Source organism: Xyrauchen texanus, chromosome 49, assembly GCF_025860055.1.
Source record: "Xyrauchen texanus isolate HMW12.3.18 chromosome 49, RBS_HiC_50CHRs, whole genome shotgun sequence".
Taxonomy (NCBI): domain Eukaryota; kingdom Metazoa; phylum Chordata; class Actinopteri; order Cypriniformes; family Catostomidae; genus Xyrauchen; species Xyrauchen texanus.
In genome coordinates this window covers 11427282-11451442 of record NC_068324.1, presented here as the reverse complement: position 1 = coordinate 11451442, position 24161 = coordinate 11427282, and the positions used below count along the sequence as shown (strand labels likewise).

The following is a 24161-nucleotide window of genomic DNA, read 5'->3' as shown; positions in this document are numbered from 1 at the left end:
ACATCCGCAATTCATCCTGTCGATCCTTTTTCCCATCATTCTCTTGACCCACATTGACCCCTAAAGACCGCAATGGGGGGTGGGGGGGTTGGTCAGGCCCAAAGTTTAACTTCCAGTGTATTCTGGACATGCGTTTTTATTCTCTCTTTCGTCTTCTCACTGATCCAGAGCCGTCACTCTTGAGGATGCCTCAGCCATGGGAAGCAGATCCCCATCTTTTTTTTTTTGGCATTTAGTAGTTTAACACCTTTCAAGATGTAGGTGTATATGATACCCCAGAGATGTCCAAAACTCAATTCCTGTTTCAGTGCTAGTATCTGCTCCTGTCTGGAATGTTTGACTGTCTATTTAGCCCTGCTCTTGAAAATGCATACTGTAGTCTGACATTACGTGTCATGTTTGACATCCTCTGAGGCACTGTAAACATGATATTCCAGCCTATTTTCAGATTTTTGTCATGCTTTGAACGATAAAGACCATACTCTTGTTTTCAAAGTTTTAATGGCATCCAAACATAATCTGCAATGTTTTTATTATGAATAAATGTAATTTCCTTTTTTATCTCTGCTAATGTTAATGGTATGCACAGGCCTTTTGAGGCCAAAAGTTTTAGCATGGTTCTGTAAATCTTTGGGTTTGAACTAATAGGTTTTCTTAGAAATCAAATTGTGGGAACTTGCAAAGAAAGGGGCCAATACAAGCGTAAGTTTTCTGCATTTGGCCTAATCAGCTTGCACTAGAATGAAAAGCTTTCACTGTCTGTTGTTCTTACCCATGCTGCTTGAGCAACACCTTGCATCAGCTTACAGTCAGACTGATAGCCTCTTTGTAAGCCTGAGTTAAACTGAGACGGCAACACGTGAGATCTCACTGTAGGCTACGGGCCATCGCTTGAGTATCCAATGAGAGGGTCGGTCCTCCGGATGTCCATATTGGATAACCTAGATTTTCCATTCACACATGCTTGCGTTTTTCCACCCTTGCTCTCACGTTCACACCCTTCCTTTCAATTGTGCTCACATGCATAAGAATTATCCTTTGTGAATTTTTGTGAAGGCTTTAAAAATTATTATTTGACCTTAGCCAAGTGGACACTGCAAGTTTGACACTCATCAACCTTTTAATTATTAAAGCCAGCGATTTGTCTGTGGGGAAAACAAGATTGTACCCCAGATTGTAGGCAATTTTTAGCATGTCTCTGTTATGACGCTGTTCTATTGTTTGCACTATTGTGAGACATTATGTCTACTCAGAGGTTATGATAAAATTCAAACATGGCTGACCACTGTATGAAATCTGAACATTCATCAGGTGTGTGTTCTGAAATTGCGAGACCAAAAATCACAAGGCTTACATGGTGCTTGGAAGCAACAAATATGCTTTTGTGCAAACAAATTTTAAGATTGACAATTGGGGAGGAGAATGATCTTGTAATTGATGCACATAGTGTAAAATGCACACAAACACAACAAAAAACAGGAAACGCTAGTGTGCGCTTGACATTTAACAGCTCAAATTACACACCAACACGAGCAGCAACTGGACAAGTTCTCGTGTAGTTTTATATTTACAGTCTGAATTGCATATGTCATACGTATTATGGGCAGCAGGATGCTCCTTTCACTAATCTGCTGCCTCTGGCGCCAGCTGAAACGAGAGGAAAAGCAGGAGAGCCTTGATAGTCTGCTTTATGGGGTTGACCTATGGATATTCTGCACTCAAGCGCCTGTGGCCTTTTCACACAGTCACACTATTCCGAGACTCCCCACTGCTGATATCATCTACCCTCAACATGCTCATCATTGGCTCATTTCCTTACTGGAATAGAGGAAGTAAGAACATCCATACAACTAGGGAAGTGCTGTGTCTTTGGAAATATGTATATTTAGGCATACACATGCTCTATTCCAAAACCTATTGTGCTGCCTATTACCTATTAGCTGTCTTCTAAGACCACATACACACTAATCCATTTTCACGGTCAACATTCATTGTGGTGCATCGTGTTGCACTGACAGTAGACAGATGCCCCAGCAGAGCTACTCCTGCCACTTTATTAACCCATTTGTCTTAAAATATGTGAATTTATTTAGCCATAATTTGTATTCATTAGATATTTAAATAACTTTTAACCATTACATCAAAGCAGCTTGTGATGTTTGTTTCTTTTTGTTTCTTAACACATGTATATACAGTTTTAGGACCAGCAACATTATAATCATAATTATATAATAATTGTATAATTTATGTTGAAAATAAAGTAGGATACAGGTCATTAACCCATTTAGCTGCTGCTGAAGTCTAATTTAACTTCACCTAAATGAACCGCCAAGCCTCCAGTCAGACTGCAAGGTACACCTCGCTGACCTCCGGACTACACAATCTTAAAATGGAATACAAACATGATTAATGAATGTCAATTAAAGCCTCCAGCCAAATAAAAAAGCCACTGCATCTACGTGCACTTCTGCTGTCAATTCAGGATGGACTTCATTGACACTTAATTATTAATATTTGAGTTTGTACAAAATCCTTTAGTTTTAAACATTGCCCACCAACATCTACTCATTTTACTTACATAAAAAAAGACTTGTACTACACATATAAATAATATTGGTATTATATGCATGTCGTTTAGAGGGGAACTGCCCAAGACAATCATTTTTAAGGCTTTTTTTGTCTTGTTATTCATTTGAACCGCACAAGTAGGACTGCATCATTTTGTTACAGCATAATTGTCTGTAAAGCTACTTTGAAATGTATGTGTTGTGAAAAGAACTAGACAATTAAATATGACTTGACCTTAAAATGCTGCCTCTATAGGCAGCTCACTAGGTTTTGGAACAGAGCAAAAGTGTTCCTTGGCGGGTAAAATGAACATGCCGAACTTTACCTCAAAATAAAATTTCCAGCCCTGTGGCTCTCAGGTTGATTTGAAGGTGATGTGAAGGTTCTGTCTGTCCAGTTTAGGGAGTAATGGGGGAGTTGAGAAGCGGCATGCTGAGGCTGAGACTCCCTGGTGGAGCTCGATGAAGGGTACAGTCTCAGCTGGAACTCACGCCACCCACTGCTGCAGCTGTCTGTCTAACGGCTGTACTTTCACTGTGCCTGCTCACTTTTCTGCAGTGCTGCAGGCTTATAAGCAGGAATACATAGACTTATTTGCACATTTTACTTTCCAAAAGAATTAAAGTGATAGTTCACCCCAAAAAAATGTATATCTGTAATTTACTAACACTCTTGTTGTTCCAAAGCAGTATGTCTTTGTGTAGGCAGAATGTTAGACTCAGTTACCCTTTACTTTCATTGTATTTTCTTTCCATACAAAGTAAATGAATGGTGATTGAGTCTAACATTTTGCCTAGCATCTCCAATTGTTGATGAATGATGACAGATGCCTATGAAGCACTGTAATGTGGAAATTATTTACTTCCACGCTAAATGAGTGCGTCATCTGGCATGTGCTGCAGAGAAGGATTCATATAAAAAAAAAGTGGATAAATCTTTGAAAGCCGATTTAAAATAGGTTAATGAAACGAAAAGACATCCGGCAAACTTCTGAGAGGAATGCAGCCTGCCTGTATTAGGCTCAGCAGGGATCAGAAAATCAAGCAGGTGAATAAAGTGGAGAACAAACTTCTTGTCCATTGTAAAGATTACCGATACATCATAATGAACGGTATAATTACATTTTAAAGAGAAATTAAATAAAAATGTTCTTCTTTCCTTAACTCCACTGTGCAGCTTGAAGAAATATAGCAAGACTTTTGACACCTGCAAGTCTTGTGTAATTGCCACACCACCATTCAATTATAAAGTTACACCTTAAACACCAGGGCTACCACCTCTTTGCTTCTGCTCCTTTTCCACCTTATTTTCAACCTAGTTTCCATTTTAGCATTCAGCTTCACAGAAGAAACACTTTTTGTGCGAAGAGCATCTGTTGGCAATTGAGGTGTCATCGACTCCTCTCAATCCCACCACATCATGTATTCGTGAACAGTGTGTCGTGCCTCACTAATCTCAGTGCTCTTTTGTAACTAATACTCATTTGGATCAGTTAAGTCCAGAGTCAACAGGCTTTGAACTAGGCAATTTCTGACAATGTCCCTCTCTCCATAGTGTTCTCTGTCTCTTTCTTAACCACAGCTGCGAACGGCTTATGTTGAGCGAGAATGTTAAAAATTAAAACGGAAGTGATTGATGGAAAGAGAGGAAGAGAGAGAATGCTGGGGGTGAGATTGGAAACAGAAAGAGTAGTGGTGCTGGTGAGAAGGTGGGATGAAAACGTTTGTAGGTTAGCAAATAAAAATAATTTTAATGCATTGGATAGAGCTAAACAAAAGATATTGGGAACATACAGTGGGGTCCAAAAGTTAGATCATTAGTCAAAATGCTTCACATTTTTCTAATTTAAACATATTTTCATTACAAATGTTACAATTAATGAAAAAAATATATATAGAATTTAAGGGAGTTTCATAATATCTGATATGTGCCATTAAACTGGATGTTTTATTATTTATGTAAGTTGCAATAAATGTATTGAATTAACCTTACTTTCTCAGCAATATTCTCTTCAAATTGTTCCTTCACTTAAAAGAGAACACTCACCGTAGAAGTAGACAATTCACACTAATGTCCGTTATAGCGGCCCTTGTGGAAACTTTGAAAGCTTGCGTTGTGTTATTAATTGCAGTCTGAAACATTTTGGAATATAACTACACACAAAATCAAGCTTGCATAGCGAGAGGGTTCTGCGTTTATGTACGTTTACATACTTTTCTATAAAGCTACTTTGAAACTGCATGTGTTGTGAAAAGCGCTATAAAAGTTCAAATTAATTGACTTGCGTAATGTATGCTTTGGCCTAAAGTGATGCTTAGGATTGTGCAAAGTGCCACATTAAAATTTCTACAACACAGTAATACATCGTGCTCTTATGTCTCTTTTCTTCCACATATAAAAGAGCCTTTGATTGTCAAGCAACTGAAAAGAGGATGTTGCCTGTCCCTTGTGATATGAACAGTTTGTGGATGGGGGTTGGATTCAACACATCTCAATGAGGTGTCAGTTGGCTGAATGATATCTCCTGCTGATAGCAAAGCTTTTACAGTCAGTGGGCTGTTGATCCTGGTGTTAATAATTGGCTGTAAGATCAGTAGTGTTGTGCATTAAAGCCAAGATGTAGTGCGCATTGGATAGCCAGTGTTTTTTAAATTTTTTTATTGCACTTCTGCATTTCTAATGCGTTTGGACTTTGGCTCCTTTTTTCTCACCTTGTTTATGCTGCCAAGCAGATATGTGCTATGGTTATTGGCATGTGTTTGCTCATGACATAGTTTGCTACATTCAATCTGGCTCATATTCTTTGGAGTGTTGTGTAAAAGTCCTTGCCACCATTGACCTCAATGCTTGTGTGGTCAAAACATAACTGGCTGCCTAAAACATTTGTTTTTTTTTTGGCCTTTGAGCCAATTTTATTGATAGTGATAAATAAATGACACAAAACAATGAGTAGAACAAGGGATGATAGGTTCAGGAATAATGGTGCACTGATTTTTGAATTTTGAGGCTGGTACTATCACCAATATTTTAACACTGTGATCGGCCATATTGACGCTTGAATCCAGGGTGTGCTGAGTGACCCAAGCCAGGTCTCCTAAGCAACCAAATAGGCTCTGTTGCTATGGAGGTTGGAGTCTCGTGATGTAACCTCCTGGTGTTTGCTATGATGTGTTGTTCTCGCTCTCGGTGGAGCACATGGTGAGTTGTGCATGGATGCTGTGGAGAATAGCATGAAGCCTCCACACTCGCTATGTCTCCGCGGTAATGCGCTCAACAAGCCACTTGATAAGATGTGCGGATTGACGGTCTCAGAGTCGGAGGCAACTGAGATTCGTCCTCCGCTGCGCGGATTGAGGCGAGTCACTACACTACCATGTGGACTTGGAGCACATTGGGGATTGGGGAGAAAAGGGGAGAAAAAAAATACACTGTGATCGGCTGGTTCCGATCACCGATATTTATTTTTAAAGTACCCCCTTCCACACATTTACAAGTTATTTGCAAGTTATATTTTAGTGCCCCACATTGTTAAATACCATTTCATTTACATTAGTAAAATTTATTTGAATTAAAAACAGTTATGAATAGTTTTGTTGTCTATCAATCATTATTGTGACATGGTAACCGGTAAACATCATGAGAGCATCACACACACAAAAGAGCTAAAAACATTAAGATAAATATATGCATTACAAGCTCCAAATCCACTCCAGGGAGAAATCTATGATTACAGTCTTTGGTGTTTTTTTTGTAACACAAATCATTAATTATTAAGCAACTACGTGAAAAAGCAATGCCGTTTTTGAAGGTTAAACAGTTATTGCTGTTATTAGTGGTATTGTGACAAACAAATGTCTCTAAGTTGAATTGGGATTCTTACAAAATAGCACTAGGACGAGCGACTGATGAGAAATTGAGAGCGCCTGGAGAGCATGAATGTTGAAACCAAAACATGCATAATCTCTATTGCTACACACACCACCTGACGGTCTCCACTCACATTACGTCATGTTCGGTATATTCATATTATTACTCGCATATTTATTTTTCATACACATTTTTAAATCAAACTGGTATATTTATATAAATCACAGCATGTCTAAAAACATAAATTCCAGTGGGTGCAATGTCTTACTTTGAGGGTTAAAAAAGTGCTCATTCATTGGAAGTGTGACATTTCAAAACATGTGTTTTGTATTATTTATTGTATAGTATTATCCCCATTTACACATGAAATTAAAATTTTTAATGACATTTTGGGCAATCTAATCGCTAAATACTGGTGTAAACGGGGTCCAAAATGTTTTTGATCGGATCACTGAAGCCACATTCAGAGGTAGTCGAACAGCAGCGAGTGACTTACTCACCTCTTAATGAACTGCTGCATTGAAACAATGGTTTTAAACTTTGCGGTTTAGGTGCATCTTTAAAGGGAAATTATGGTCCGATTGGGAAAATAACACAAACTGTGGTATTCATTAAAACATCTCCATTTGTGTTCCACATAAGAAAGTCATATGGTTTTTGCAACAACAAAAGGCAGAATTTTTTTTAAAGCAGGTAGTCCACTAAAATAACTTAAAATAAAATAACTTGTAAAGACTCAGCAATACATTTAGGCTCAACATCTCAGGGCACATGTGCTAACTTCAAGACAGCTCTGACAAAAGGTTTATGAATCTATACTGCTATTTATAGTATAGTGGAATCCCCACAAACCCACTTCACCTCTTTCTGTTTCCTCAATTTCTGCATGACCCCCACCCAGGATGCTCTTATCCAACAGAAGGCAGTAATAATCAATTGCCCACAGGGAGTACTGTGACATCAGTTACTCAAAGACAGCCAAATTTAATTTCCTTCCCTCCTTCCGCTGCGTAATGCCATGTTAATGGTTTCCTGCTCTGAAAAATTATGGCTGCCACAACAAGTGTCAATTTAAATCTGCTATGAGCAGCACCACAGTGAGCTAACCTGAGCCAAACTCATTTTCTCTGCCACACATTATATGAGTTTAGACTCCTTTTCTTGCTATTCAAAACATTTTCTCAAATGTTTTGTTATGTTCCTTACATTTAATCTTTTACCCCTTTTTAGCTGTGTTGACCTCCTAGATGAGTCTAATCAAAGTTGCTGTAAAGCAAGCCAGATTAAGTTGGTCAAGATTATGCTCAAATGACATTTCAAATCAGGAGTAAAATCTAACAAACTTTTATTACTTTAAAGCAAAGTTTAGGAGAAACACTTGACGGCTACATTATTTTACATTCATTTGACTATATATAGTATATCAATATTATTTTTTTTTTTATAAGGCAATGTTTTCAATCGCATATTTGTTTATTTATTTTTTCAGTGGTTTGGGTGCAGTGGGGGAAAAAACCAATATAAAGGGGTGCCGCAGTTTAAAAAAGTTTGGGAACCACTGTTAAAGTACATAAACAGGCTATTGGCTCCTATAACTGTATGGTGTAACTTCCATTCCTACAGCTGCCATATTGAGAATTGCGATGCCTCTATGAAAGAGCTGATTGGCTCTTTTAAATTTAGGGCGGTACTACATCCGCCATACTGTATTTAGCGTAACATTTTTTTCCCCATTCATAAAAATACAGGTAGTCCATTTCTCCTGTATAATCAGATTACGGATTCATGTGTATGCTGGCTAGTTTGCTTTTGTCTTTGTGGTTTTGGTTAGTTATTTTGCCTCCATAGAACTGTTTTTAATTTGGTCTCCTGATAAAACTCAAATTTATTTCCGTTGCACCCTCCAGACCAACCATATGTCTTGCTAAACCTGTTTTAGGGTCTATATTTTTATCTACTCCCATATCAACACTGGTATTTTACTTGAGGATAGAGAGTGAATTACTGATTGTCTTTGTAGCAAATTACAACAATAGCACATAAACTGCACCTTAACCTTGAGTTTTCTCACAGTGAGTCATCTTTGCCTTCTCTAAGAGGCTAAAAATCCTCCTACACATCCACAGATGACACTACCACCACCACCGCCTACAATAAAACTTGTATGTTTAACCTTGCCTGCATTCCTTGCATCAGGGTGAAAACAATAACTAAAGGCGCTTCGTCCCAGACAAAACAAGTATTTCAGGCAGTTGCTGCGAACTTCGGTTGCTCTAGTAAGGTTATTCACTGCCAAGTTTTCCCATCACGACTTGGCTGAGCAGCATTAGTCATAAGTTCTTCAGCGAAAAGGAATGGAGGCATTTGTATTCTGTAGAACATGCTGTATGTGGAAATGATGGACATTGCTTCCAAGAACATGGCATTGCTTTGCTTTTCCCCTTCTGTTTCCTCATGGAAGAAGTTGAACAACAAAATCACTGTGCTCCAAATTCCCATTCCTGTTGAAATTAAACACTGAACTGCTTGCAAAAGAAAACTGATAGTCATTTCATGATGCCAAGATGCCAAGACCTTAAAGGAGTAGTTCACCCAAAAATGAAAAGGAATTTTCAACTTTTACTCACCCTCATGTACTTCCAAACCCTCTTAGCTTTCTTATGTCGAACACAAAAGGATATATTAGGCAGAATGTTTAGGGCCTGACAGCCTCTGTCACCATTCACCTTAATTGTATGGAAAAGAGATACAGTAAAATTTAATGAGGCTAACTTTCTGTCTAACATCTCCTTTGGTGTTCCACTGAAGATAGAAAGTCTAAAAGGTTTGGAACCTTGATTAATGGCTATAATATTTGGATTTTCACCCATTCTGGGTCTGAGAGATTTGACTATTTGGAGAAATATAGGTGTCTGCGCATGAGCATGTTTGCGAATGCGCCTGATGACTCATTCAGTCTATGGGATCTAAAACTGTGCCTTAGAGGAATTGGGTCAGAACGCAAGACAGGGATCCCCCTTCATCCTGAAATACGGGCTTCCAATTTGGGCTATTCCATTCGGGGGAATTTATGTTGTGATTTGTAATAGAATCATATAAAGGATCCCTTAATGAAATATTGCATCAATATATTCAGTTGTTTTTAATCCATTCTTTTGTTCGAGATTGATTAAACAGGTTTATCAGTGTGGCCTGGTTTGCATAAGAGTTATTTCATATCTTGTGGCCTTGGCATTTAGAGGTTTCAGGTCACTGGCAGTATCAGGCATCCGCACTCATTCCAAATAAGGCTCACAGAGAGACAGAGAGGATGAGAGAGACAGAGAGGCTACTGACAGCAATCTGTGGGTTACATTGCTGCCTTTGGTTGTGTGCTGTTCCTGATGAGGGTGTACACTTCAATCGCAATTGAAATGTGACATAACCACTTAGTCACAGAGCTAGTTATAAAATGGTGCAGTTTTGTGGTATGTCTGAAAACAGATATTTATGTTCCCTAAAGTCAACGTGTGGGCAAGCAAGTGCAGGTTTGATATGAGAACAGACAGAGAGGGAAAAAGGAAGTTTGCTTTCCCAACAATAGTGTGCGGGAGCAACATCTCTGATAATTCCAGCTTTGTGTTTCTATCTTTTCATCTAAAATACTAACAAACAGCTCTGCTTTTGAAGCCCAAGGTCAGGGTTTGCGTGTACATGCATGTGTGTTCTTGTCCCAGTACAATGTGTGCTCATTTAAGGATAAAGACCAATTTCAAAGCCCATTTCCTGAACACCAATGTATACCAAAGCAAAAGTAGGCCATTTTTGGGCTTCGTCTATCACCTGACCTCCTGTCTGAAGCCTATGGAGCTCCATGCAGCTGTGGACTGGACAGGATGTGGCCTTCATTCAAAGTGTCAAGTGTTGGTTTCACTTTTCCACTAGACCAGCCAGCACGATGGGGTCAACTGCACCCACATCATAAAAAATTATTTGATGAGTTAGCTCACAAAAATAGTTATCATTATAATCTGCAAAGGACATGGACAGCGAAGGATATTGGACATGAACAAATATGATAATGTGGCATAGCAGTGCAGTCATTTTTAAAGGAAAAGATCATCCACAAATGGAAAATAAAAATTCTGTTATAATTTTTTCACCATGCCGTTTCAAACACATTACATTCTGAAGAATATACTGAAGTGCTCTTTTGCTTGCAATTACAATAATTAGGTACTGGAGATCCAAAGTAGCTCCAATGTAACTAAATAGGATAGATTAACCAGTAATTATTCAAAATGTTGTGTTCTAAGGAAGAAAGAATATTATATGGGTTTGGAAATATACATTTTGGGTAAATATTTATTTTGGGTGACTTGTTTGGGTCAGTTAAAATCGGTTAACTAATTTTAATTGCTTAAGTATCTTAATTATTCTTTTAGGTGAAAAATACAATCTAAAGAGTACTAGAGTACCTCAGTTCGTTTATATTCCAGGACTTCCAAAATAAACCGTAATTATTCTTCAATTCACAGATTATTACATTTAACTTTTAGATTGTTAACTCTGCACCAACTTCTGCATTCATTTCTCAGGTGTCAATGTAATAAAGCTAAAGAACATAAAACTAATTTGAGTGAAATAAATTGGTTAAGCTAACACTTCCTTCCTAACTCGATATGATTCCCTGTGAATAGTGCAGGAAGTGCACACTAATATGAAACTTAATCCATCCTGTGACTGGGGCCAGATACTAGCTTAAACCCTATTAGCCATCCTTTAGAAGATACTGTACATCACTCAGCGGAAACCAGGCTCTGATCTAGAAAAACAAGAGGTAAAGAAAGATCACTGAAATGATTATGCTAGCAAAGGATAGGGGTATTAATAGGCTAGCAGGTCAAAGAGTTGATGCTTTATTTGATTTCAAAAAGGTTTGCCTGTACTGGAAGACTCCGTTTAATGGCATTACATGGCATCATGTGACAAGGAAGTACAACCTCAATTCTGAAAAAGTTGGGACGGTATGAAAAATGCTAATTAAGACAAATGATTGATTTGTAAATTATATTCACCCTTTGCTATATTGAAAGCACTACAACTAAACATTTATGATGTTTTACCTTGTGAATTTTATATATATATATTTTTTAAATGTACAGTCATTTCAAATCAGATGATTGCAACTCGCTCCAAAAAGGTTGGGACAGTCGACTGTTTACTACTGTGAAACATCACAATTTCTTAATAAGCATTTGGGCACTGAAGACACAAGTTTGTTAAGTTTAGAAAGGGGAATTTTCCCCCATTCATCCATTATGCAGGCCTTCGTTGCTGTATGGTATGCTTCATAATACACCACACATTCTCAATTTGAGATGTTCAGAACTGCAGGCAGGACAATCTAGCACCCACACTCTCTGCTTACACAGCCATGCACTTGTAATCCAGCCAGTATGTGGTTTGAAGTTGTCCTGCTGGAAAATGCAGGGTTGTCCCTGGAATAGATGGTGTTGGATGACAGTATATGTTGCTCCAATATTTGTACATCTCTGTCTGCATTAATAGTGCCCTCACAGACATGCAAGTTACCCATGCCATGACACATCCCTGGCCCATACAGGCACTGGCTTTAGAAAACATTATTTGAAATGTGGACGTTGGACCAAAAAACCACTGTTCTACTCACATCTATGATGAGACCGATCCCAGAGAAGTCAGCAGCACTTCTGCACAGTGTTGATGTATGGCTTCTGCTTTGCATAGTACAGTCTTAACTTGCATTTGTGGATGCAGTGCCAATTGATGTTGACTAAAAAGGTTTACTAAAGTAATAAAACAGTGATGTCTGAGGGATCGGAGATCATTCGCATATTCAGAATTGGTTTTCGTCTTACCCTTTACGCACAGAGATTTGACCAGATTCATTGAATCTTTTAACTATATTGTGCACTGTAGAGGGTGAAATGGCCAAAATCCTTCCAGTTTGTCTTTGTGAAACATTGTTCTCAAAGTGCTGGATTATTTGCTGAAGCATCATTTGGCAAATTGACAAGTCTTGAACGATCCTCTTGAAGGACTAGGCTGTTTTTGGAGGCTCCTTATATACTATGACACGATTACCTCACCTGTTTAACATCTCCTGTTTCACATCGCCTTATTTTAATTCGTCAAATTGTTATTAGTCTTAATTTTTCTTAATTCTTCGCCACCGGACGTACACGGATTCCCATTTGGAATACAGTAATGTATTTTGCCCATAGAATTTCTCCATGCAAAGGTATATGTTAGCAACTTTGCTGTGTTTTTTTTTTTTTTGTTTTTGAGCAGGTTAATTGGACTACTATAGTGGGATTGTGCTATTCTTTTTTTATATATATATATAATATATATAAAACTAGATTGAAAAAATTTGTCAACACACAATTTGATGTTGGCTTTACAAAGTTACAAACAGAGGCCACGTCCACACTAATTTATTCACATTATTTTAGCTACTTTTGTTCTCCTTATCCGCAGTTGAAAGAGATTTTCCACCACTGAAAACTGAGAATTTCGAAAACAGTTCTATTATATCGTACTTTGAAAAATTATGACGTAAGGAAACTGAAAACTTCAAGTTTTCAAATAAAAAGGAAACAATGTTGATTTGGCCAGACAGAAGCTTAAAAGCATTTGAACATTGTGCCAGTTGAACTTTGTGATTTCAAACTGTCAAACATTCCATTTCATACTCTTGACTTATTTTAACTTTCCGTCAATGTAAGTCTGTGGGATTTTGTTGTTGTTGTTTTTTTTATCGTCCTCTGTGAGAAAATCGTAATTCCGATCAGTTCGAATATAAAGGACACTGATGGGGCTTTTCCACTGCACGGTACAACTTTACTCAGCTCGACTCTGTTCGCTTTTTTAGGGTTTTCCACTGTGGATGGTACCTGGTACCTGATACTTTTTTTAGTACCACCTCGGTCGAGGTTCCAAGCGAGCCGAGCCAATACTAAATGTGATGTCAAAATCCTGCAGATCACTGATTGGTCAGGGAAAATCGTCACTACCATCGTCACTGGATTTCCGACACACAACATCAACACGCTAGTTTTAAAGTTGGCAACAGCGATAACAGTATAATTTCTTCACGTGACATTCGAATTGTGAAAAAAGAAATAGCTGTGTGCAAAACCACGCCATGGTCAATAAACGAGGTGCAGATGGTCCACTCGTTTGCGATGAGTGAAATGAAAAAATCTCTCAGGAAGTGTCTCAGCTGTTGGCCACACACTGCTACCACCGGACCTACCAACAGTGTTGGGAAAAGTAAAAAAAATAAAAAATGATTTAAAGTGACTGCAGAACCATCAAGGAAAAGTGGAAGTGGTTTGACCAAATGGCCGCTATCTAAACTGGTGAGCAATGGGAGGGAGAGTGCCCTGGACTCAGCCACGATGGAGGATGGTACATTTTGTTACGTTAACTCTATATTCTGCTTGAAAGCTTCACTTTATTTAGTTGACCAGCTACTGGAAGCTTGCTTCTAAAACAACCAGGCCAATTTAACTGTTACACTTGTGTAAAATCACCATGCAACAACTGCTTTATGCAGCACAATGATCTAGTAGCTAACAGCTAGTGGTCGTGTTATTGTTTTGGTCAGTTTGTGTCGTGTTTAAAATTATGTTACGGCAGTAGAGGTGGCGCTACTATGATGATCAGCCTATAATCCCACCCACGTTGAGATGGCTCAGAAACGTAAAGCGAGTAGAATTGAGGCAAGTCGAACCATTACGTGCAGTGAAAAGTGCCATTAATCAGAACAGTCTGTAGGTCTGTGCCAATTTTGGTGGATGGAGCTTGAAAGCACTATCAGAGGAGTTAAAGTCAGAAGTTTTGATCTTGGTTTAGGGGTTTTGAAAAAACACTTAACCATGTAGAATAACAGTATGTTGGCGTTATCGGGCCTTCATAACAAGATAACATTGCTGGAAATTGCAACGCCTTAACTTAAGGATGAATATATATTTCTGCTTCTGCAAATGAAGGAGATTTAGACATTTCTCACAACTGCTCAGACAGTTCTAATTTTAGCACTAATGAGGAGCCAATATTGTTGTGAGAGGGTGTCTTCCATCTAATTCTTAATCAGTATCTGAGTGGACACAACACAACATCTAGGGTTGCTCTGATCTTTTCAAGTGTCATCATAATGTTCTATTTCCTTGGGTGTTCAATGAGCAATGGAGTGATATTTCAAAGGGTAGATCTGTGTTTTTCTGTGTTGTTGAGGGAGCTCATAAATATTCCCAATAGCCCAGTGAAGTACCTGCTTAGCAGCCAGCGAGCCTGTTCATGTAAATTATTGCTGCACCTGAATAAAGACACTTGGTGTGGCCTCGAAGCTGAATGAATATATTCAAACTGTAAAGGCCCATCTCTGCCCACTTTAAACTCAGTGAGCAGACTGCATATACCGTTTTTACTACACAACCATTGTTAATGGGGTGCAAAGACAACAATGTTGCCAACTGTGTGGCACATCCTCACATTATTAGCATTCTCCAAACTATTAAGCAAAAGATTTCAAACACTTGAAATCAGCCATATTCTTATTCATGGTGGTATAGCTTTGTATGATCTAGCTCTTTACACACCACCTAATCAGCATTGACAATCTCAACTCTCTTTAACATGCTGATATATAGAGTTACCAAGAATCAGACTGTTCTCACTGTGAATTCTGCAACAGTAGGTTGAAAGATCTGTTGCTGAGATCTGTCCCATTGCTTACTGAAAAACTAAACACTGGCCCCTGTGGCCGATGCATGGGCACATGCCTCCAAACTCGAGTTGTACAGTCAGCAGGAATGCATATTTGATTAACACTACCCTCTAACTCAAACCAACCAAACTAACCAGCAGAGGAGTAAAAATTTAATTTAGAGTAAAAATGGAACCTCAGAATTGTGCTCACATTTAAATTGATGCAAACATGTCTGATGGGCGATGGTGCTTATAAGTAATTTGGCAGAATGAGGTTGATTTTAGGGTACAACATGTCGATTTCCCTTGTGACCATGTTACAAGAATTTAACCACATATTCAGGGGGGACCAAATGTAATAATTTAATAATCAACCATTGAAAAAACATATCAGCCCACCAATCTGACTATTGTAGGGTTGTCAACCTCAATTGCTATGGTGGATATGTCCTTGCAAGTTACTTTCAACATGTATCTAAAAACCAATATCTCTGTCTGAGGTACTTTGCTACTTAAGTTTAGAGAGGTTTAAGTGGAAAAATATGATCTAATAGGCACAATAAAACTGAAATGTTCTTTCAAATGGAGAGCTCAGTTAATCCCAAAATTTGCAAGGTTTCCTAGTTTGCACCATGACTTAATACATAGAGACCCTCACCTATCCAGCCATTTCCCACCATTGACACAGTACAGCTCGCATATGCAATATTTTCCATAGGCTGTGCTGATGAGCTACACCTCCCAAACGAGGCCCGTCAGAAGGCCCTGATGATGACCATTTGATTGCCTGATTTCACTTAAATTTACGATGCTGCAGGAAGCATCAAGGGAACACAAACAGGAAGAAAAAAACACAAATAGTAGATGATACAAGGTTTGGAGTGTGTAGCATGAGCAAGTTCTGAGAATGAAGCGTGTAAATGAGGCTAGCAGATGTTGCCCAGATGTGGCCGGTGGGTGCTGTAGGACCCCTGAACTGGCCCTTCCACACACTGAAAACTTTGTTCACCCCCTCCCTTCCCAGGCCGTGATGCTGCTTCTCAGGCCTGAGCTTTGAAGTCAGGACGTTGCACAGGAAGCAAGGGGCTGCAATCGATTTTCTTCCTCCATTAGGGCAGGAATGTATGACCCTCCCCTCCTCCTTGCTTTGTGTCTGTGTTGTGGATTTGGGTAGTCTGTACGAAAGGGATGTACTGCTTCCATCTCTTTTTATTAGCAAAAAGTTTACTTAGTTTTTACTTTTTTTTCTGACCTCTGTTGATGTTATGACGAACTTGAATTTGTGTACCACAATGAACCTTTTCACCATCAACCATATAGCAGTGCTAATGATATTAACCTATAATACAGGTAGACTTTTAGCATTTATATGGTGTCTCAACTACTCTTTTCCATACATTGAAAGTGAATGGGGACAGACACTGTCAAGCTGCAAAAAATGACAAAAAAGCATAAGTAAAGCACAAAAAATATGTGTCCATATGACTTACAAGAAATCATATAATGTGTGAGGAACTGACCAAAATTAAAAGCTACTGCTTGGGGCAAGAGATTTGCTGATTAACCACAAATTTCAGTCTTCTTTGCAGTAAGCTATTGTATGTCTTCAGAAGACTTGGAATATAGCTCTTTAGTCTCAATTACTTTAAAGCCCAAAGTATACTTTGGTCAGACAAGGATGCATGATACAAATCTCATCATCAGCAGAGTGCTTGAGCATTGAACACCTGCAACCCATTTTTTTTTAACCCCGCTTCTTTGAACATGCAGAATGTGCATGTGCCTGGAGTTATTTGCGCTAATTAGTGTGGCCACAAGGTGGCAACACTCACATTTGAGCCATTGTTGTCACAAAGTAAACAACAGGAGATGAAGTTAAAAACATCAACAGTGGATGTGCACATCAAGAGCACGTGTGTTAGGACGTCAGGAGATACCTGCATTTGTATAACTTGATTCTGAAAGAATATAAACATCTTTATGGGTAGAGAAATAGTCCAGTGTCTCATAGCAGTCACAGTCCAAACGCCTGTGTTTGTGCGCACAGTCAGATGGAGTACAGACTCGCAATCGATTGTATGCAGACACTGAGCGTTCGCGTCAAAATTGAAATATATTTTCAGCTTTAGGGTACTTTATTAGTGCTATTTAGCTCATTTTTGGAGCTTGTCTGGCTGTCCCTATTTGCTTTCATTATATGGAAAAGATCACCTGAGAAACCTATTTTGTGTTGCACTAAAGAAAGTAAGTTTGGGACTGGAACGACATGAGGATGAATAAATGATGATATTATGTCCCTTACTATGGTTTTTTCATTGCTCAGGATTTAAGCGGCCATGACCGTGTCACAGCAAGTTACAGAGATCAGTCCAGCTCAAGTACTGGCTCAGGTCCAGCTCGAACTCAAATGAGACATGGGGAAGAGGAAATTGAAGAACAAGAAGCAGGGTTTGCTTGCAATGTGACAACCTCATTAGAGGGGCGCTCTGGCCTGCCATCAAGCCTTACAAGCACTCTAGAGAACATTGTTCAGCAGTTGGACATCCTGACCCAGGTAAATTGCATTTAGGTCATCTTAGTCTGTTAAGCTCCTTCCTATTATTCTTATATCTTGGTGCCAGTTCTAAGAAGACCACTGAATGAGTCAGATCTAGTGCAGCACAGACATGTTGTTGATTTCTTTTTGTTTCTCAGACTGTTGCCATCCTTGAAGAGCGCCTCACGCTGACAGAAGACAAACTAAGGACCTGCCTCGACAACCAGGCCCTTTTTCTGCAGCAAGCGCACCATGTGGACCAGGACCAATTCAATGAGAAGAGGGGAGCTGGGGGACCTTCTGTATGAGGTATACCCCCTTTCTCAACCTAGCTCACCAGCACCAGTGGTTCTCACTTCAATGGTGACTTCCTCTTGTCTGCCAAAGGGGGACACATCAAATGCCTTTGCCTCTTATACTCTGTCTTTCCCTTTACTTAAGCTTTAAGACATCCAGCTGGGTCATTCCAATCGAGGACACTGGACTTTTAACAATGCAAATAAAGAGGAAAAAAGATTAAAAGAGTAAAGAGGATGAGAGAAGAGCAACGGGGATTTGAGGGATCTTCAAGCAGTCACCCAAAAATTCAAGTCCTGGATTAGGACAGCTGCAGCTAAGACAAAATCTTAGTCATGTTTTGACAGCAGTAAGGACTGTCATCCCTCAGGATAGCCACTCTGAAGACATATCAGGAAAGAGACTAACAGAAGATTTTCCTTTGTCCCTTTCTTTCACTGCAAAATAAATAAATACATTTAAAAAAAATCAGTAAGTACTTCATCCAATAATCAGTATTGTCTTGTTTTCCAGTAAAAATATCCTGAACAACATACATTTACATGGGAAGCAACCTTGTGTAAGATAATATGACTTGTTTTCAGAGAATATATCTGGCAAAATATTTTTCATTGTTTTAAGCATAAATCAAGAATGGGGTAAATTGTAGATGTTTTCTGATGCATTCTGTGAAAATATTTGTTTTATTATAAGAGCAATAGAGGTTTTTCAATGACAGATACAGATATCTAGACAGCAGAATGTGCGATATAACACCGATATATAACACTTCAGTTATTTGGCCAAGATTACATGGTAATCGGTCTATGTTGATAATTGCAAAATGTCCAAATATCATCTGATCAGTCGTATTAGCAAATGTATTGGTCTATCACTAGTCTTAAAATCTTAACCAATTTTGCTTCTAATTCAATTTATCTTGTTTTAGGGATATTTCTATATTTTTTATTGAAAAACAAGACAAAATTACTGATTTAATTTTTTTTTCAGTGTTCATACATATACGTTCATGAACATATTTTTCTCTGTCCAAATTAATTTGTGTCTGCCCTGTGACATGTATTATGTAATGTATGTGAAGACAATTATGAATGAATTACAGCACATCTTGTGTCTCTGGTCTATCTGTGTCTCTGGCAGCATGAATGGTTTGTGTTTGTGTGTGTACGTAAGAAAGAAAGAAAGAAAGAAAGAAAGAAAGAAAGAAAGAGACTGTGTAAGAGTCCACAGAGACACTTGCAGCCTTGTTTACTCTCTCTCAATCAGCCACAGACTTGTTGCTTTCCTCTGGGTGGAGGTCAGATGGAAGCAGGGAGCCGATCGACAGAAAGGCCCAGCGGAGCTTGTTTGCTTTGGGTTCCGCATCCTTCTGTATGCTACAGCTCTGCTGCACACTTCCCAACAGCCTTACATAAAACACTTGACCCAACAGAGTGGAAAAAACTAATTTACAGTTGTTCATTTTCAAAAAGATAAATATTAGGAAACTGTGCTTTATTAATAATGTAATGCACTACTAATCAAAAGTTTGGACACACTGGACTGAATATGCTTTTCATGATCTTAAAGGCTTATCCTTGAAACTAGTTGAAACCTGAAACGTATTGATTTGTGATTTTATAACCCATGCATCAAAAGGGTTTATATAATTAGTTAAATGATATAAATTTTTAAGAAAGCATTTGGTATTCCTCTCGGCAGGCTTTCATAAATGCAAACATTCAGCATGTGACTAGTTGTTTTTACAATTTACAACCAAACATCTCTCAACCACTTCCTGTGCTGCGAACACTCTCGTGCAAGCTCCTGCAGACAGCAGGTCTGCTTGTAACCTTTCTGTGCACAACACAAGCCCCTTATCTCCGGAGGACCAATGAAAGGGTCTTTCTGGAGCAACCACTGTTCCTTTGACATCAGGTTTACAATTCATGAACAATTAAAAAATAATAGAAACGTGCGCATGTGTCCTTTGTAAGAGCGGTTGTGTGTGGGTGCACGAGCATGTGCTTGTTTATGGATTTGTGGACATACAGGTTCTTGAAAGGAAGGTAAACATTATCTTTAGCAGGATTGGGTGCTTGTGCATACTAGTTTTGGTGATCTGTGAATATGGAATGCACCAAGACCTTAAAACTATTCATTCCCATTCACATCTGTGTTTTCAGGTATTCTCACAGATGGTTCGTTGAGGGGGTGCTTCCTGAAGTGGGTGCTTTAACCCAATAAGGTTGATTATTTTTGGCTTGTGCATAAAATTGTTCCAATCTTGCATGGGAAGCAAGTTTTGAAACACTCATCAATGTCTAAAAGCAACGACAAACATAAAAGCAAATCAACACAAATGTCACAAGCATCTTTTGACTGTAACAGGACATCCAATTCAGCAATGTTTCTGTTGAGACATAAAAAAACAAAGGGTAGTTGACAAATATGCATGTGAATGTATAGGTGCTCTGACTAATTACCATTTCGTATGTGGTCATAAAGACTGCATGCCTAATAATAATTATTCAAGGATTAGATATAACAACATTAAATACAAACAAAAGTAAACTCTATCATTGCTTGAAATGTTATACCAACCTGACAGTTACAATTACTTTAGAATCAGAATGTGCTTTAATGCCAAGTGTGCTCACGTACACAAGGATTTTATTTATTTGTTTTGGTGAGGAGAAACAAACAAGTGCACACAAGGAAAGTATATAAATAGACACAAAAAATAGAACATATTACATAGTATAGCGTATGTACATGTGCAAGGTAAGGGTTGTGTACGTACAGTTATTGAATTAAATATGAGTGAATTTACATATGTATGTGAAATTTATACATTATTGTAAAGTAGGAGTCCTGAGGGCAGTTTAATTGTTCATGTGGTAAATAGCCTGAGAATAAAAGCAGTTCTTGTGCCTGGTTGTCATGGTGCCAAGTGCTCTGTAGCGCCAGCCAGAGAGCCACAGATAAAAAAGGGAGTGGACTGGGTGTGTTGGGTCCAGAGTGACTCTACCGGCACATTTTCTCACTCTGGAGACATATAGGTCTTGGAGGGTGGGCAGGGGGGTACCAATAATCCTCTCAGCAGTCTTGACTATCCATTGTAGTTTCCTTCTCTCTGATTTGGTGGCTGAACCAAACCAGACATATATAGATGTACACAGGACAGACTCAATGATGGCTGAGTAGAACTGAGTCAGCAGCTCCAGTGGCTGGTTGAACTTCCTCAGCTGGCAAAGGAAGTACAACCTCTGCTGAGCCTTCTTCACAATGGAGTCTATGTGGGTGTCCCACTTCAGGTCTTGAGAGATGTTAGAGCCCAGGAACCTGAATGACTCCACTGCTGCCACAGTACTTTTCAGGATGGTGATTTTCCACAATCTCACTAGCTGCTGCCTATCTGTCAGAAAGCTGTTGATCAACCGACTGATTGTGATTTGTACGGAGAGCTAGATCAGTTTGGTTGAGAGAAGATTAGGCATGATGGGATTGAAGGCTGAACAGAAGTCCACAAATAGGATCCTTGAATAAGTACCGGGTCTGTCGAGGTGTTTCAGGATGAAATGCAGTCCCATGTTGACAGCATCATCCTCAGACCGGTTTGCTCTGTAAGCAAACTGAAGGGGGTCTAGCAGAGGTCCAGTGATGTCCTTCAGATAGGCCAAAACCAGTCTCTCAAATTACTTCATGACCACAGACATGAGGGCAACAGGTCTGTAGTTATTAGGTCCTCTGATGTTGTGTTTTGGGGGACTAGAATGATGTTTGAAGCAGCACGGAACTTCACTCTTCTCCAGTGATCTATTGAAGATCTGTGTGAAGATGAGGGCCAGTTGGTCAGTGCAGACTTTCAGACACCATCAGGGCCTGAAGCTTTCCTAGGCTTTTGTTTCCGGAAGACCCGGCACACATCCTCCTCACAGACAATAAGTGCAGGTAGAGTAGCAGGATGGGGGGGTTCCAGGAGGTAGGTAGGTGTGTGTGTGTGTGTGTGTGTGTGTGTGTGTGTGTGTGTGTGTGTGTGTGTGTGTGTGTGTGTGTGAAGTGAAAATCAGAGCAAGGGAGGGGTGTCAGACTGGGCTATTCAAACCTGCAGTAAAATGCATTTAGTTCATCAGTTATTTGTTGGGGGGGTCTTACACTTGGTAATGCTTTTCAGGTCTTTCCGCACAGATGCTGTTATGAATGACTGGTCGCTTGAGGATTTATAAAACATTTTATCTTAACTGAGGAATTCTTGTTGCTGCTTGTGTCTGAAAGGCTGTGAGTTTGGAAATTAGGTCAAAATGATGGATGAAAAACAACATATTGCACTCTGGTTAATTACTTTTCCCCAACACTATGTCCGCATGTACTTAAAATAAGTCATTCCTGTCTACTGAATGCCCCCTGTGCCCTTATCTCTAGCTGTGTTTTGGTAAGCTCTTCGCCTTTTGAAGTTAAACGCCTTGCATGGCCTATAGCACATCCTTTGACCCGAGTATGTTGAAGTTTAATACAAGGAACCTGATGTGTTTCCTGAAGAGAAATATCAAGCTCAAAGGACACAGAGGTGTGTTGATTACAACAGCTGCATTTAATACTATCTTAGAGGAACATGTTTTCATTTTACAGCAAAAGGGCTATTTTTGTTGTGGATTCTGCAAATAGTTGTGCTTTAAGTAGTCAGTGGTGTTGCTTTACATTCTGTTATGTCTGTATTTATTATTTTTTTTAACAGTGATACTAGATAATAAAGTTTTATTCACCTAGGAATGCCATTTGTGCAAGAAATCACACTAGTCTTGGTAAGAATTGAGCCGTTCAAAATTGCTGTTCAGTTTAGTCAGAAAATTGGGCGTCTTGCAATATTCAGTCCCCTCGTTAAAACCCTGTCCCCTTTGGACACTGAAGTGATTTCATTGTCTCAAAGATTTAGTTTTGGGCATTTTATTTTGTGCCTGATTGCAAACCTTTAATCGCTAAAGAATAAAAATACATACATTACTGTTTTTTAAGCCATATAAAACAAATCCCATCCACCAAAGCAAACAAAATTCAAATTAAACATTAGCATGCCAACAGATAAGACTGCTCAGCTAAAAATGTATCATGAATTCCCTATGTGCAAGCTAATTTATAAATGATGCCACAAAGCAAACATTCAGAACAAGTACTTCACTTTATATAACAATGATGAATTTCATGCTATGGTTGGACTGTAGTTACTGATTATTTGCATGGCCTTAAGCATTATAGAAATCTGTGTTGTGTAAGCTAAAAATGTCGTATTACCAATGCATCAAATGGACAAATTAAACGTTTCTCTTGTGTTTTATATAAACACAAATTATTAACCGACACTTCTGATCATGCATCACAAACAACAATCCAAGGGAGATAGGTTTGTATTGGGGTAGAGCAAAATGTTCTAATGTCTAAACAGCTATTGATTTGAGATTTTGTCTTTTGTCATTTTATATAAATCACAAATCTGTTTCGAAACACATAACTGGTTTTTAAAAAACCATCCACACATTGATTCTTTCACTACAATCTCCTCTCATATCTCAGTCTACGATAAAGTCTAAAAAATAGGCCTTTTCCCATAACGTCTTGTTTGTGAGCTTTTGGTTTTCATAGATGTCTACTTTTTTCTAACTCTGCAAAAGGAAATGTGGGAACAGGCTGTCCCTGCTGCTGATAAGGAGGTACGGAAATTCCCACCTTCCCCATATGGGATTGCTGCTTTAACTGGAAAGAGGTATTGCCAGGGGTCATTGGAAAAGGTAGAACATCCATCCTGTTTGAGAAATCTGACCTTGTGAAAAGTTGTTAACTTTGTACTGTAGAAAGAGGAACACAACTCCCTTTGGAGCCATACAAATCATAAAACTGTTAATCTGAGTAAAGTAATATATTAAACATATTTACCAATACTGTTTTATTACTCCTTGGTGTAAATTGCACATTTGCGGATTTCTTTCAACAGATACATGTCTGTCTTGTGAAAGTTTAAGGGGTGATGATGGGCTAGACAGCAACTGACAGACTGATGCACTTTCCATGTATGTGGTGGAGTAGTGTTGAGTAGATTGCTTCTGAAATGTAATCTGGTGCTTATTACAAATTGCACAAGTAAAATTGTAACCAGTAATGTAATCTTTTAGATTAAATCATG

General features: G+C 38.8%; 1 protein-coding gene across 1 annotated transcript in view; it reads left to right on the top strand.

Annotated features, from left to right (window-relative positions):
- Positions 1 to 19103, top strand: part of LOC127640553 (POC1 centriolar protein homolog B-like) — a 55313-nt gene extending 36210 nt beyond the window's left edge. The window contains exons 11-13 of the mRNA XM_052123175.1: positions 17495 to 17725; positions 17866 to 18016; positions 18149 to 19103. Of these exons, the coding sequence (XP_051979135.1) occupies positions 17495 to 17725; positions 17866 to 18015 (381 nt within the window). The 3' untranslated portion in view covers position 18016; positions 18149 to 19103. The remainder of the gene's footprint in view (positions 1 to 17494; positions 17726 to 17865; positions 18017 to 18148) is intronic.
- Positions 19104 to 24161: the final 5058 nt, after the last annotated feature.